Below are 17,591 nucleotides of genomic sequence, written 5' to 3'. Positions count from 1 at the left end.
AAGCTCTCCATAAGAGAATAATAAAACTTTTGTTCAGACTTGAATATAATATTATAATGTGAATGGTGTACAGCTTGAAAGGCCCAGTTTGCCTTGCATAACCAGTGCAGAGTCTATGCAAAACTATTTCAAGAAAACAACAGCAGTGAATAGTTTCTGTCAAGGAAATAATCTGTACTCCTGGTGTAGACTTGGAAAGATTTTAAACCTTTTCCACTACAGCCAGATAGCAGAAGAAGCAGGGCTTTACTTTTTTTACACAACTAGAATATAAAAAAGGTTGAACCCAGGAAAGATAAGTACTCACCTGTGCTCTTGGAAATGGCTTTGCTTTAAAAAAAAAATAAAAATAATGATAAAAAAGATAATCAAAACATTAATTGGCATTCTGATGTATAAGTAATCTCTTAAAGGAGCATTGGAGTCCTCCTTCCTTAAAACAATGCCAGATGAGCATGTCCTTCCCTGGCAAAAGGTAAAACCTCACCTTCAGCCTTTATTCCCATTTGCTATCATGGTTGCTCCCTATGGAAGCTTTGTTTCTCCTGCTCATTACAGGTATCTCCAGCACTAAGGGCACCTTGAACATGCACGAAGTCTAAAGATACCTTTCCAGCTACCATGTACTTAGAGCAGTTTGGAGTGAAACTTACATTTTAAATTAATGAGTAAGAGAGGAACAAAAAATAAATACCTTATTAGCATGCTGAAAACAAACTGGTATTTGGACCTGACTATAAACAGTGTCATGAGATGTGAACAAATTGTTCACAAAGAACAATCAAGATACAAGTGCAAAACATTCTTCTCTAATAAAAACTGTTCAAATACACACCCTACTGTTTTTAAGAGCATTGAGATTTTCTGCTCTAACACGAAACAGAGAAGGGTGAAATTGCATACTGTATTACCAGAGAATGCTTTTTCCAGTATTTCTGTAACACTGAGACCACTACAAAATGTTCAGAGCATGAGCTGTTCAAACATGTTTACTGAAATTTTACTACAGCTTCAAAAAGTAAGACTTAAGAAAAGAGGTATATTGTTGCAAAATACGTTGGGTGCTTTGCCAGGGACAAGGAACAAATAGAGAAAAGTCACTATCAAGTTTGCAGAGTAATATAAATGGACAACAAGCAGATGAAGAGTAAAACTGAAGAGTGGTACAAAGTGTCTGGTTAGAATAACTGGTTTTCAGGTTTGTTTATTTTGCTGTTTATTTTGCTGCTGTTTCTGGAGATAACGAAAGTGAACATCATTTATGTTTTTTCTGGTGTTTTAAGGAGAAATCTCTGCAAAGGAAGTTACTGCAAAAGAACCAGGGGACAAGGAGACAAATCCGAGAGTGAGACTGCAATCATTTGTGACTTCCATGTGGAGTACCTGTGCAACTCCAGAAATTACAGTGAAATTAGACTTCAAAGGGAAGAAGGAAAAGAAAAAGCAGAAGCATTCAATGCCTTTTTTTGGTTTTGCCTCACTCTTTAAGAATACTGGCAGACCCTGGGCTGCCCAGTCCCTGGAGTTGGAAGACCACAAGTGTGGGAAGAGTGACTTTCCATTTGTGAATGCTGAAATTATAAGGGACCAGCTGTATCAGCTGAATGCTCACAAGTCCCTGGGGCCTGATGGACCAGGCTGCTCCAAGCCCCATTCAACCTGGCCTTGAACACTGCCAGGGATGGGGCAGCCACAACTTCCCTGGGCAACCTGTGCCAGTGCCTCAGTGCTCTCACAGGGAAGAATTTCTTCCTAATGTCTAATTTAAATTTCCCCTCTGTGAGCTTAAAGCCATTCCCCCTTTTCCTGTCACTACATGCCCTTTTAAAAAGTCCTTCTTCTTGCAGGCCCCCTTAAAGGTATTGGAAGGCTCCTATAAGGTCTCCCCACTCTTCTCTTCTTCAGGCTGAACAAGCCCAACTCTGATAAGGTCATTGACCTAGCAGATGAAAGGAAGGCAGTGTATGTAGCTTTTCTGGATATTAGTTAGGTTTTTGATACTGTCCTCTCACAGCATCCTTCTGGACAATTTGTCTAGCTGCAAAATGAGCAGGTTTACAATACACTGGGTGAAGAGCCAGCAGAAGTGAAGAGCTCAAAGATTTGTAGCAAATGGGGCTACATCTGGCTGACAGCTGATCACCAAGCTGTGTTCCCCAGGGCTCAATTCTGGGAACAGCTCTGTTCAATATTTTTATCAATGATCTGGATGCAGGATTGGAATGCACCATTAGCAAGTTTTCTGATGATGGCAAACTGGGAGGTGCTGTTGACTCTCGAGGGACAACAGGTCTTACAGAGGGATCTAGTCAGATTTGAGGCCTGGGCAATGATTCATGGGATGAAATTTAACAAGTCTAAATGCTAGAATCTGCACCTGGAATGGAGTAATAAACCGGGAGAGGAGCGGTTGTGGAGCAGCCCTGCAGGAAGGGATCTGTGGAGCTGGTTGACAGCAGCTCAGGGTCAGTCAGCAGTGTGCCCTGACAGCCAAGAGGGCAAACCCCATCCTGCAGCGCATCGCACACAGCATGGCCAACTCATCAAAATAGGTGATTGTCTTGCTGTATTCATAGAATCACAAAATGTTTGGGTTGGAAGAGACTTTAAAGATCATCCAGTTCCACACCCCTGCCATGGGCAGGGACACCTTCCACTAGACCAGGCTGCTCAAAGCCCTGTCCAACTTGGCCCTGAAAGCTAGTTTATGTCTTATTGCTCACAATAATACAAGAAAGAAATGCTTTTTCCATGTGGGGAGATCGACAAACTTATTTAAGACTCTTTAAATGTTAAAGGTGCTATACAACACAAACACTCCTTGTTTCTCAGCTTGTGCTCTATAGCTTATCATTTATAATTTACACTGCCTGCCATTATAAAGTGTTTGGGGGGGGAGAAATACTCCATTCCAGTTCAAATTGCTCCTGCAATTTTAATTCCCCAATTTTATTTTTTACATAAAAATTTGAAGTTTTATTTTTAGAAATTTTCATTGTGAAGGATAAACTTATTGAGCCACACAACATATCCAGTGTCCTTGTTCATCCTTCAATAACTTTTTAATCCAATAGCCAAGTTCTGATTCAGTGATGGTGCAGCCTCACCCTGAGTAATGTGTAGAGCTCTGGCCCCACAGCTGAAGGATGTGGTCCTTGAATATGTCCAGAGAAAGGCAACAGGAAGACATGTCCTATGAGGAGTGGCTGGGGGCTCTGGGTTTGTCTAGTTTGGAGACAAGGAGGCTAAGGAGCAACCTCACTGCTCTCCACAGCTGCCTGAGGAGGGGAAGTGGAGAGGGAGGTGCTGCGCTCTGACCCCTAGTACCCAGTGCCAGGACATGTGGGAATGGCTCAAAGCTGCATCAGTGAAGGTTCAGACTGGACATTAGGCAGCACTTCTTTAATGAGAGGATGGGGAAACAGAGGAACAGGCTTCCTGGAGAGGTGGCTGATGTATCAGTGTATCAGTGTTTTAGACTCAATTGGACACATACACCCTTTATAACATGTGTTAACTTTTGGTCAGCCCTGAAGGGGTCAGGCAGTTGGACTATATGATCCTTGTAGGTCCCTGGCAACTGAAAATATTCTATTCTAATCATGGGCAGGATACATTTTAAGCATATAAATCCTGATTTTCCTCTCAAAATGCTACCTAACTTAGTTGTATAATCTCTGCTCATCTGCTTTGCTTTCAATTGCAGCATCAGTCTCAAATGTAAAATAAAGCATATATGTATTGCAAGACTTGCTGGTGGGCAAGTTGTACCACTGATTCTGACACTGTTGCTCATGAGGTATCACATTCAATGTGAATACAAGGGGGAAAATATCTGAGACACATCTGATTAAAACAATAAACAAGGAAATATTAAAAAGTGGCAGCTGATACATTAACTGGGCCAAGAAGCAAAAGGCAAGAAATAGTTGCACATCTTAATTACAGTTCAGGTAAGCAAAATATACCTTTGGACTTTTGAAGGCCAACCAACTGATGGTTTAATAGTTGTCTTTTGTTGACATCAGCTTGCTTACATCCATAGCCCATATATGGCTGATAAAGCCATCCTGTCTTCCACCAGTATGTTTCTTCCCTGAATGAGGTCATTCCTGAGCTGATTCAGGACCACCAGCATACATGCTGGTGTGTAAGCTCCTCTGACACTGCAGTGGCAGAAGCTGTAAACTCCTGTGCTCTTCTCTGTCACTTGCAGAGAAGCTTTTCCATACTTAAGGCAAGCAGTATCAGTCAAAACAGTTGAGTGTGCACAACCCCACTGCCATTGAGAGCTACAAACCAACAGATGTCCACCTGACCCAAGTCCTAGGAATGAAGGACTGAAGCTCTTCATTGCAGTCCACCTCTGGCTGTAATTCTTTTCCATAATTTTCCTTCACAAAACTTGGCCTCCATGAGCCTTTCAGCTGAACAATTAGTGGGTAACCAGACTTGAAAGTACTGAGTTCCTCATTACACATTATTACAATGATTCAGAAGACAATGTTATCAGATATCTTGTATAACACATTCATTATATAAAGAATAGCAGAGTGAGATGCTCTACTCAGTCTTTTTCATGTCTAGTTTCTGGTGTATACGAGTTGTTTTTTCCGCTTTATATATAGCAGGCTAGCAACATAATTTAAAGAACTAACAAGTTATTTGCCTAATTGAATAAAACCAAGTAAAATGAATAAAACCAAGTAACATATTTATTTGTTATAGGAACGTGTCTTACTTTGTGACTTTACAAGAAGAAAAAAAAATGTACTACAGACGGCATTTTAGCAATACAACATGTAAACAGTAATAAAAAAAGGCAAGTTAGTAATATGTGAGAAGTCATCACTCCCCTCCACAAAAAGAAGAATCCAAGTTAGTTGGGAACTCATTTCCAGATACACGAATCACAAGAGGTATTTAAGATAAACCATATATAGCAACAATTTTGAGAAAGGAAAACATCACAACTAAGGCAAAACAAAGTTACATCTTGAAAATTACTACCTTTTTATGAAGTGCATGGAATTCACTATACCTCTTCTCCACAAAATGTTTCCTTCCACTCATAAGCACCTCTATTTTAAAGACCTGAAAATTACAAATAGTAAAACAGAGATTAATGTTACTTGCACAGTCATGTTCAGTAAGAACTCAGTAACAGAAGTAGATTAAACATGTAAAAGGAGAAATAAATGCAAATACTCTATTGTTGGTTTATTTCCTTCTAACATATTCATCTACAGTCTCAACAGAGCTTGTGCTACCAGCTACACCCTAGGAAAAAAAAACAGAACAAACTCCCAAATACAGCAAATGCTTGTTTTCTTTGTATGATACATGTGACAGCTTTTGTTGCTGCCTCTGGAAGGTTGAAAGGCCAGGAGAAGATCCTCTCTGGGTCCACTAATTAGTAGTCACTAACATGACATTTCCTTGATTCCCAGGTCACTGGGTCAGTTCTGAGGGCAACTGATGCGAAATATTTTGAAGTGATCAAGAAAACATGGTCTATTACATAAAGGCAAAATCAGCAGAAAAGCAAGACAGAAAAGGTGGTCTATCTAAGACTTCTTTGTTTCCTGTTTTGCTCAGAAAATGCTGGAAATAATTATTTACAGGCCAATTAGAGACAGTGTTCAGGACACATGATTATATCAAGACTCAAAACTTAGGCCAAATAAAAAGTTCTTTGAAATAAATTTGCAAACAGTGTTTATGCCTGTTTCTGTCACAACATGCCTAGCTAGATAAACACATTGTATTGCCCACTAGAACCTTTCAAACAGGTCAAAATCCTATGGTTTTCACTGGCTAGCCAAACCACATTAGAAACAGACAGCATTTTATTAAATCCAGTCTGAAATGCATCTACTTTTGTTTGAATGCAGTAAGGATGGGACTGAGCTATTTCACACCAATGTTTACATTACCAAAATTAGTTCAGATCCTTGTAATAATTTGTGCTACAATCTACCTCTTTGAAAAGGACTACTTCTGTGTCCTAATCACTGTGACCAGATGACCTTAACTGGGGGCACTGTTTCCCCTGCCTTTCTGTTAATCTATTTAGCCTATTTTGGGAGAACAGCTATTGGCTATTAAACAATTTTCCTCTACACATGAATAAATTCCAAGGGACCCTAAGGAATATGTTGTAAGTTCTGAGTTGTAAAGAGAATCACATGCAAAGAAAAATCAATGTAGACTTTTTTCTTCAGTTGAGACTTAATCCTAATTATATGAGAGGAAAACATGATTTACATCTCATATTCTACATACTGTATGAAAAAAATAGTTCTGCAAGGAACAAAATGCTTTGGATTGCACATGTAAGCTACTGCATTGAGGGAGTTTCAAGTTATCTTGGTGGGAAGAATGGATAACAGAATATAAAACTAGTTACATTAGAAGTGATGATGAGTCACTAGCTAAGGTGTTACAACAATTCTGAATTAACTTGATATTAAATCTCCAGGAATTACAAGCAACTCATAATTCTTACTTGCAACTCAGTCAGTTAAAAGCCACTACACCACTGTTGGTTTAGCACTTTTGTTGGCTACAGGGTTCGCCAAGCAATCTGGGGAATCACAAGGGGCTCCTGCCTCAGCTATAAGCACTCCCTTGACAGGTAACTTTCTTGTGAATCATGGCTTGGCTTGTACAGTCCCATTTTGATTTTAGTCATATATGTGCAACTTCAGAGAAATGTCTCTCTCTCTGAAGACTATAAACCTGACATTTTTTAAAGGAGAACAGTTGGATATAGGGAAGAATATTAGATATAAATCTCTCTGTGGACCTTCTTTCCAAAGCATGTATCTGTTCTGTTCTGTGTTTTCTCACTGATTAAGGACTTACAGAACTGGCTACAGAACACTGAAAAAATAGGCAGCATTTATTCATTCTCCTTTTTCATCTTAGAAAAGTTTTAATTACTGTTTTATAATTTTTTTTTAACATGACACTAAAGGATATATTTGGCGGTCACTTTCACAGAAGACAAAAGAGAACCACAGTTTCCCACACACCATGGCATAATTTTCAAACCCACAAATCCGCTATCTTTACACCCTCAAATGCCTGTGACAATATAGAAGCTTTAAGTTTGCCTCCTACCATCTAAAGCTCTTGGATCCAGCTTTAGCAGCCATCTAAAATTTACAAAGCTAGACAACAGATCTGATATGCATGAAGTTGAAAATTACTGTCTGAAAACAAAACCCTTCAGATGGCACTTCTACTGTGGCACCTATGTTTCAGAAATGTATGTGGACATTCTGTAAATATTTTCACTTAATGCAAATCTAAACATTGAATTGATTTATAGCGCAACTTAAAACCCAGAAATGCAAGTAAGTGAGATAACACATATTGTGTTTATGAGCTTCATATTATAAAATGACTTTATTCAGACAGCATAAATTCCAGGTTTGCCTCCTGTTTACCAGATCACAATTCACAAGAGCAAACTAGAAGCACAGAAGTGAGTTTCTGAGTCACTATTTTATATAATAACATATCTTTGTGTGAAAGACAGAAAGATATATTAGTTTGTGAGAGAGATAGGATCTCTTCATGTATTCAAAATAGCTATAGAGAAATCTCACACAAATTTAACTGAGCAATTGCAGGCCTTGACAGAAAAACAATGTAAGGAAACTGGTGAACACAGATGGAAGTGCCAAAATAAAGATGGAAGAACTATGGGGGAAAAAATGCAACACTCTAAGGAAATTACTTTTCTTGTAAAAATGTTCATGTTCTATGAACAGATAACTCTGAAAAGACATATGACTTTTTATAAGTGACAGTTACTTAAATAAAAAATGCAGCAATCACTAAATAAGACAAGTAAAATGCTTTTCCAATGGTCACTGAAATACCAGAAATTACACTACACTGGAAGATTTGCAGTTCATCCTGATTTGGGTACAAAGGACCAGAGATATAAAGACACCAACTAAAAAACTCTTTATGAGTACTCTTAGAGTAGAAATGTCTCACCCTTCTTGGTTGCTGCCAGAACAGTTACTGAAGATATCTGCACAATGCCAGAAGATCATTATCCATTAAAAGCATTCTTCCAACAGAGTTTAACCCACATAAATGAAGTATGGGACAAACACCTTTTGATACTAATATGAATAATGTTGATATTTTGCCTAGCAGAATTGCAGATCTGGCACTGTAATTCATAACCATCAAACCTGAGAAGGAAACTCTTCAAGAAGAATTTCTATGGTAAAACCTTTAGGTCCAACTGCAAAACAGATTTGCATATGATTTTTAAAAAGTCCAACAAGAAACCCCAAATTTTTTTGTCTTATTTCTTTGCTTCAACTTTGTTCCAATGATACAGATTCTGTTCAGATTTTGGAGACTGTTTTCTTCATTTGTTATTGTTAGCAAGTATGCCTAATTTTACCATTTTCTCAAATTTATTGGCTTTTGATTATTAGTAAAACTCTTAACTTAATGATCTTTTTTCATTATTTACAAGAATACTTATGTTTCTTGCTGCAGAAACTGGACAGTACAATGTAGTATCTACTCTGGATAATGTGTGGGCAAACAATTGGTACTCTATCACTTTAAATTTCCAAGACAAAAAGCACAAATGGAACAAAATAGGAATCAGTATGACATATTTATATGATTTTACATTTAAAAACTACCCATGCTTTCCTGTAAGCCCACCAATGTCTTAAGCATACTTCAAGAACTCTGTGGTATATAACATTGATACTGCCCTCCTTCAGTTCTTTATGTAACTCTAATACTTCCCTCCTTCAGCTCTTACCTATGTCAAATGCTTACACTAGATACAGAAGGACATCTCTTAACTGCTAATTTGATGTGAAAACAGGCAGCTTTAGTAACTTTGTCTCAAAAAATCCAGAATGATTGGTTCAATAAGAACCAGACAAGAATGACAAACATGACCAGGAGTAGGAAGAAAACAAGAACAGCAACTTCTCAGTTTGGTTTTCTATTATATAAGAAATACACGGATCACACTTTTATATTCACTCATGGAAAATACATTAACTACACAGTTTACCATTATGGTAAATTAATATCATATTGTGTGTATTTATACGTGGAAAAATTAATTTCAAAATATATCAATTTCTGAAAAATCATCGTTCAGAAATGGGCAGCCTTGTTTAGAATGGGGAGAAACAAAAACCAGAAGCAGAAAAAGAGAAGTTTACAAAAACCAGATACACTTGCCTAACATTCATCAGGAAATAAAACTCCACAAAATTCTAGTACGGTGCTTTTCTCTCTCAAGACCATGCTTAATAACACTAATTTTATTTAAAATACTACTCTCAGAAATAAATACAACCCTTTAGATGCTTCAGTATGGTTGACAGGCTTTTATCTGAGGAACAGCTAATGCATTCGAAGTGTCAAGAAACTCAACCTTAAACCTTTGTCATGGCTGTATGAAAGGAATTCCAGAGCAAAGGAAATGACAGCTACAGTCCATGAAGCACTAATCAGATTTCCATGCGTTCGGTGTTTCATTGTGGTACAGACAATGGCACATTTTCTGTCTCAGTTGTTGTATAACTGGAACAAGACTATGGCATATACTAGAGATCAAAAGATGACTTTAAACCTATTCCCACCCATCTGATCCAGGGGAAAATAATATTCCACAGAATAAGTAAGAGCACTTGGTGGGGGGGTGGTAACCAGAACTGCATGTAGCAGCAATTCAGTATATCAGGGGTGTAAGTGCCTCATGGCAATGCTCCATATGTCTGCCCTCCACAGCATAGGAGGAGACAAGGACAACATTTGGAGCCAACTCAAACTTCAGAGCAGCCTTGAAAAAACTAAATCTCGCTAACCCCCAAATGAAAACAAATTAACTTATTCTGACTTCATACTTTGGAAGGGGGAGTAGCAAAACTCAGTTCTGTAGTGGGCATAGGGCAACTCAGGGGCACAGAGACAGGCAAATGTGGATCATGGAGGCATAAAGTGAGGGAAATCTCCCTTTTTTCCCTCAAACCACATTCTCCTAAGTTCTGGCACTTTCCTGTCTTGCATCTGCTGTTTACTTTGGGACATCTCCCCCATTCTACTTTGAATTAATCACCACCATGACCCCTTGCTGAGACTTAAGGCCTTCTGTGCCATAGGTAAATTGCTTATAGTCACATCTTTGTCTCCTCTCTATAGCAATTGCTCTCCACACCCCACAGGAGCAGCTCCTACACAAGCTCCTGCATGGTCTTTCCATAAGGAAAATGTCCCCTTCCTGCTGAGGAACTAGGAAACAAACAGGAGCACAGTAAAGAAAAACGCAGAACATCTCTCAAGACCCCTCTTTGCTCCATTCAGCTTTGCTGAGGCCCTAGGGAGGGATGAAAAATGGCAAAGGAAAAGTGAAACATTGGGTATTAGAAACTGAAAGTAATCAGAGTGCTGGATGGGGGGAGGCTGAACAGGATCAGAGCTGACAGTCATCCATCCTCCCTAGCAGCAGCCCTCACAGGTGCTGAATCCTTTTTCCTGATGGCCACAAGAGGAGGCAGAAAGCAGGAGATGCAGAGGGACAACGTGGTTATGGCTACTGCAGTCATTTGGAGCATTGGTCCTCTCAGGCAGGCGATGGGTCCCCAGCTACCTCCACCTCCCACCTGGCCTGGGCAACTGCTTGTGCCTGTGCTTGGACCTCCAACAAGACAGTTCTACTCAGAACAAGTGTTTCTTTTCACTTTTACAGAAGGGCCCCTATGAAATTCACATCCATTACATTACCCATTGCAAGATGGACTTAACTTACCTGAAGCCAACTCAAAAATTGGTTAAGATCCACATACAGCCCCCTCCCCCAGCCCAAGCTGTGTCATGTCTGTTATACAAAATCAGACTGTTTCACTTAGTCCCAATTACAAATGTACAATGTTAAGTTACAGCACAAGAAGTCTGTATTAACTATGGAAATCAAGGCTTAGCATTATGCAATTATAACCTGCTTTCTCAGGTCTGTGAAGGAGACCATGTCAGAGAAGTGAAATGTTCACTACAGGATTTCTACAGAGTATTCCCAACAGTTGTAGCATATGTGAAGCAGTTACTTGACCCCTCCTAGAAGCAGACCTACTATTTTTGTATTACAATAAATAAGATTTTCTACTGTGACATAAACCCCTTTGAGAAGACAAATATGTTGTTTTGCTAACTCCTGTTAAATCTCATGTTACTGCAATCTAATTTGGATATTCATTATTAAAATAAGATGCCTCTTTACTAATTTTATGTAACCTTCAGCCATTTATTTACTGAAAAAGCTGTCTCTTCACTAACATCAGTGTTACTTGTACCAGCAGCTAAGCAGCTATCTAAACAAGACTACAGCCTCTTTAAGAACCTTTCAGCATGTAGTTTGTCTTTCCCAGCAATACTACAAAATAATTAAGGATACTCCTTCTCCTATGCACTTTTGCAGCATGGGCCTCCTCCACTCATAAAATGGCACAGTGTTGGTGTCACTGAATTACATGCAAAAGGCATGTACAGGACTTGGGGGTATTCTTTCTGAAGATGGCCTTTGAGAAGTATATGTCATATTTCTTATGGTTTAGAGGAAGAGGCAGTAAACTAATTATACTGCAGCAAAGTGAGACAGTTTTGTAATTCGTACAACATGGGAAGCTTGAGGGAGGCTTCTATGGAGCTGTCACTGCTGAATGAAAGAGTAGCTGACATATAAGACTAAGTAGTTTTCTGATTTTTTCAGCTCTCTTTAAACCAATCTTTTCCAAACACATGGTTCATAAAATCCCATAGGAACTTCTCTGTCATTTCCTGAAAAATAACTTACTTGGCTTTCCAAGCCTCTCCCTTGCCAGAGAAACACTGACTATGGAAATCTAATTTGCAACCTAACCAAGAAGCTACAAGATCTGACTTGCTTTTGATAGTTTTCTTTATTAGCCCTGAAGAGCACAGGTGGCAACCTTTTAAAATTTCATTGGCACTGTGGTCCGCTATTTGGCTAACATCCTTAGAATCAAACTTGAGGAAAAATGTGTCGATCTTTTACTGAGTAAGGAGAAAGTTCCTAACAAATGCTAATTCCTACAGTCACACAAACAAAAAAAATTAGCCTGCTCTGCTCTATTTGTTCACCTGGATCACCTCAATGTCTCTTATTGAAAGTGTTCTGATAATAGAATAACCACGCACCTTTTTATGGAAAAGATTAACTTTCCAATATAAATAGTATATTGGGATAAAACACTTGAGTATTGCAAAAAAAATAACTGACGGTGAAAGTATACTTACATTAAATGTCTAAGTTTGATGAAATGTAAGGACTCTTCTATTTTGTGACAAAATCCTTTGCTATTTTATTTGGATTCTATAGAGTCCTCCCACTTCCCAAGGCAGGATGCAATTCCCAATAACAATGAAAGTACCCCCACTTGCAGCAAAATAGCTCCAAAAAAATCCTTTTATTGAGAGACTAGACACAAGACCAAGTTTAATTCTAGAAAGTTTAAGACTGTATTACTTTGCTTACACTTGTATTTGCTGTCTGGAGAATGCCTGGGTCACCTTAGACTTCCAAAGCACAGATGTTTTGTTTAGAAACAAAAATGTCAAATATGTGTCAAAGAACACATTAAAATAGTATACACACAACAGTGTGATAAGCACTATACTTCAAAGGACCTGGCATTGTATGCCAAAGGAGCTGGCATGTCTTATATTCCATGGTATGTCTACCATGGTATGTGAATTTAGCTTTTTTCTCTGCTAGTGACTAACTAAACACATATGAACACGAAACACAACAGTATTTAGCCACATTAAAAAATCAGCACCATATTCTTCATAGTGAGTAAATACTGGGGGTAAGAAATACCACATACCCAACTTGCATCTTTTCTTATTAGGGTCTCTGCAGTAACCCACCTGAGAAGTCTCTGCACCACTATACCTGTCAACATAAGGAGTTCATCTGAACCATTTTTCAATAGTGGTAGTCAAACTAGTCAAAGATGTTGCCTTTCTAAAAATCTGTACATCTTAGCAACGATCCTTCATTTAAGCATTGGGATTAGTTGGCTTACTGGCTACAGTGAAAGCAGATATTCCTAAACCAGATTTAAACTATTTCAGGTACTGCTGGCAGTATAGCAGTAGAAGCAGGGTGGGTAGCATAAGATGCAAAACTGGTGTCAAAGCCCGGACAATGGTCAGTGCCAATGGAGCCAGCCTGGATCTAATCAGGTGTATCTATGGGAGCTGCAGTCAGTGAAACGCAGGTGTTCCACAAAAAGAAGCAAGGGTGAGTGTGAAGTTCAGAGGGATGCAGGGTTCGCATTTGACTCGAGCAGAACGTTCTGGGGGAAGAGAAAAAATATTTCTTAATTTTCTTTTCTTAGAGTTACTAAGTAAAGCACAACAAGTACCTGAACTGCAGAGTTTTAAGAATTGCATTGGCCTTAGTGGAAGAGCTAAGGCAGCACCGAATTTGACTCAAACACACGTCTGAGAAAAGGCAACACCTAAACCCCTTAACATATCATATCAACATATTGTATAGGTTCAACAGCAGTAGAAATACTTACATAAACCAACATCCAGGATAATACATAAAGTATCCTAATAGCAATTTTGCGATATGAGATTGAATAACCTATCAGAACTGGTTGTACAATTAAATATTTATCATTTGAAAGACAATTAAAATTGATTCAATGAGAATTATATTAATTTGCAACTAGCCTCTCAATCACTTGAAAGACAGTGAGGCAAACATCAAGTAATTACATGCCTGCACATGTATCCAGGCAGATAAAGTATTATGTATCCAACACATTTCAGAATGATTTTAAATAAGTTATGAATCGAGTCTGATGATGGCAATGTGAAGACAAAAACATGCATACTGCAAAGTGACAGGCAACGGTTGATGGAAAATTGTGCTAAATGTTTAATTGCTGACTGTTACTTGAACTAAAGACAACCCAGTATGCCAGCCTCTTCAAATGTTAACTACAAGCATCAGCCAAAAAATAGCATTGACAAGTCTAAAAATCTGTGACTGTTTTTTCCTTACAGAAGAAAAATTTAGAAACAGCCAAGCACAGGCTGCTGAAGAACTAACCTGGCTTGAACACTTCAGTAAAAAAAGTTTACAGATTCCTAAATACAGCACAATGAAGAAATAATGTCTTTATACTAATTTTTAGCTGGAATTTGAGAGTCACATTTCATATCCTGTTCTTGGGTGAAAAAGAAATCTTTATTAACTCTACTAGAAATCTCTGGATGTTCATCACTTGCAGTAACAACCAATTCTCCTATTTAAACCTCTAAATTCAATTGGACAAATTCAAAAGTACTATCAATAATAATAATAATAATTATTATTAATAATAATAATAAGTCATCTCTACAGACGCAATGTAATACTGTCACATATATCACTCCTTCCCTCATTCTGAGGCTTCAAACTTTCTTTTTGTCTTATTATGAACTTGTTGAAAACTCCTCTCCCCTGTGCAAACCTCACCAAATCTCAGCATTTTCCTGGTTCTAACCTTCTGTAATGCATATAAAACTTTTGTCCTTTCTATTCAGAAAAACATTGCCATAGATAACTTATTCCAATGGGGGGTTTATTACAGAGGCTCTATTATTGTGAGTCTCCAGTGCCTCCCTGCAGAAAGAATGTAAACTTCACTTTACTTTCAGCTCTCAGTTGCAGTGAAAGTTGATTCTTTTATGTATTTATAGAAAGTCACATTTCTCTATTTACAGTGCAGAAAAAATGCAACTTGACTTATCTTATATGTGTGTAAGGTGCCATCTTACCTTCAACTGCCTCAGCAGTTGCTCATCTCTCTGTACAGCCTCTGTCCCTACTTACCTTTTCTTTCACCCACATACATTTTCACAGGTAAGAAATCTAAATGGGTAACTAAGGGACATATATTTCATATCCTTCCTGTTTCATACTTCAGCTCACACACACTATTATTTTTACTTAACATCTCAATAACATTTGAAGAGGACCTAAGATGGAGTTAATGTAATAAAACATATTATAAGTTAATGGCAGCACTAGGATTATAATAATCCAATATTTTCCGTTACAAGACTGTTCTCAGTTACATATAGTTTTGCCAACCTTTAATGTTTGAACTTAGATTTTCATACCAGGTATGTGATTCAGACAGAAAGTATTTTTAGAAAGTTACAGCTGAGACAGTCCAAACACAAACTTAAAGAAAAATATATTTTACTTTACACATGCCAAAATCAAAACCTCCAAACCCAACCCAAAAGAAAGCCCATGCCATTTCACACAAATTCCTTCAGGACTAGGATGAGAAAACCAGTAAGACAGCTGGGAGGCAAATCTGGCTAACTCATAAACTTCTGGAACAAACTCTTAACAAAACTTTGCACAAAGTATGTGCAAATGCACACCTTCCAAAGGCATCAGCATTCCTGGTGCTCTGTTATTTTTACAGGGCATCCCTACTGACTTCCTGTTTATGGCATCTCCACAAAGCTTGGGTAAGTTTCAGGCCTACAGAGTATTTTTCTATGGCTCAGAAGCCACTATAACATTAGGGAGCAGAAAAAAGATTGGATGATGATTTTTAGTTTTTGTGAGAAAGAGATGCTGGACAGGAATCTACACTATGGCACAGGGAACACCACCTGAAATGACCATACAGTGTTACCATTAAAAAAAGCAGGCCAAGGAAGACCAGAAGGGCCTTTTAGTCTGAAGTAGTCCAGCTCTTGTAACCTTGAATGGAATGCACGATTTTGTCATGTATGAATCAGAAAAGTACGTCACTGGATCTGATCACTGGGAGAACCCACTGATAACACACAGTATTCCTCTCCTTACCTCCACTGCTGGTGGGGCAGATGGTAGATAAAAAAATATCAAACACCTTTTAGTCTAGAGGTCTGTACTTGGGACCTAAAAGCTCCACATGCAAAGATCATATGTCTGGGACAGTACCTACCCAAATGATGTACTCCCTTGCCTTTATTACCAGTCACCTGTTATGGGGTACAAAAAGCAGAAACTATTAAGAAACACTAGTTGTGAACTTAAGTACCCAAAGTGTCATTTAAACTATTCACACAATGCAACCCAGTGTCATTGCAAATACTTACTTGCAGTGGTCAGTTACATGCTACTTTTTCCTCTTTAGCTCAGCATGCAGGATTGACAGTGTCATGGGAACAAATGAGCCCTGGAGATGATGCCCTTAGGGCTCTTTCAATGTAAGAATTAAAAAAAAAAACTTTAAAAAGGCAGGAAAACCATATGTATGGAAAGTTTGGCCTCAAGATTAAGGCAACTGGTAACATAACAGTTACTTTGGAAACTTTAGATCTATAGTCCAAGTACTTCTGCAACAATGAACAATTTATTTCATGGTTTTTCCTAGGTTAAAATGTCAAGCCTTTGGAGACCCAGTGGACGCAGAGCAGAGATGTACATGTTTACACCTATGCAGACAGCAAACTTATTTCACCTTGCACACTGTTGTACAGGTCTTGATCTCAGGACACGAGAAACTGACTCTGGCACTTACTCGCTTCTTCCTGATTTTGTCAAGAAGGCTTTTCAATAAGGATTGCATGTAAAATGCAGGGGGAAGAACAAGAACAGAAAACCAAAAGCCCACCACCAAACCTGGCAAGTGCACACACAAACTCAAATGCCCCATGAAGTCAGCTCCTACATGCACTGCCATCTAGCTATTTTAACATGAGAAGCTGCATCCTTGCAGGGACCACACTACACACAGATCCAACATAGCTCCTCCTTCTAGGGTATACTAAAGAGCTAAAGAAGGAAACAGAAAAGCTATTCCAGAAAATGCAATATTGATTTTTCTACCTGAGGAAATTGTTTCAGGGAAAAATAACTCCTTGCTCCTCTACCTCGTAAGAGAAGTCTCAAAAAAGACATTAACCTGAAAAACCATGAACCACTGCAGAATTTTGCTCTAAACAGCGTTTTTGGCATACAAAAAGTCATCAAATAGTATTCATACTTCTGGTATTCTTGAAATACATAAAAGGAGAAAAAGTTATTTTTCCTCAAACTTCTTAATCACTACAATTCCTAACAAATAATGAAACCAGTGGAGGATTTTAAAGTAGAAAAACTCCTCTAATTTTTCTAAGATCACAGAAAAAAAGAGCAAACCAGTTCATTTAACAGTGTAGGTAAAAAACAGTGTTAAAAGACAGACATTTTCTTATTCCTGTATCACATGTTAGCTTTCTAAGATCTTGATCATCATTTCCACATGAATAATGCCCTACTAAAACTGAACATAAGACTGCTGACTGTAAAGACTGATAGGATTTATAATGGTCTTAAAAAAAGATATTAATTATTGCTGTAGTTTACTGTGACAAGATAATACTTCTAAAATAATTTCAGAAAAAAAACCCTAGCACTTGAATGTTTTTGGACAGTTGTTGCTTTATCTGCATGTTACTCAACATGCTAGGTTTCAAAAAAGTCTTCCCCCAGCATGTGTCATGACATCCAACTGTGAAAT

At 38.2% G+C, this 17,591-nt stretch overlaps 1 protein-coding gene across 3 annotated transcripts in view; it reads right to left on the bottom strand.

The window, feature by feature from the left end:
* The window catches only part of SNX24 (sorting nexin 24), a 93,861-nt gene that overhangs the window by 42,858 nt on the left and 33,412 nt on the right, over positions 1–17,591 (bottom strand). For all 3 annotated transcript variants that reach the window (XM_005142398.3, XM_031043119.2, XM_031043120.2), the window contains one exon: positions 5,011–5,094. In XM_005142398.3, the coding sequence (XP_005142455.1) occupies positions 5,011–5,094 (84 nt within the window). The remainder of the gene's footprint in view (positions 1–5,010; positions 5,095–17,591) is intronic.

Source organism: Melopsittacus undulatus, chromosome Z (assembly GCF_012275295.1).
Source record: "Melopsittacus undulatus isolate bMelUnd1 chromosome Z, bMelUnd1.mat.Z, whole genome shotgun sequence".
Classification (NCBI taxonomy): domain Eukaryota; kingdom Metazoa; phylum Chordata; class Aves; order Psittaciformes; family Psittaculidae; genus Melopsittacus; species Melopsittacus undulatus.
This window is presented reverse-complemented; position numbering and strand designations above follow the sequence as displayed.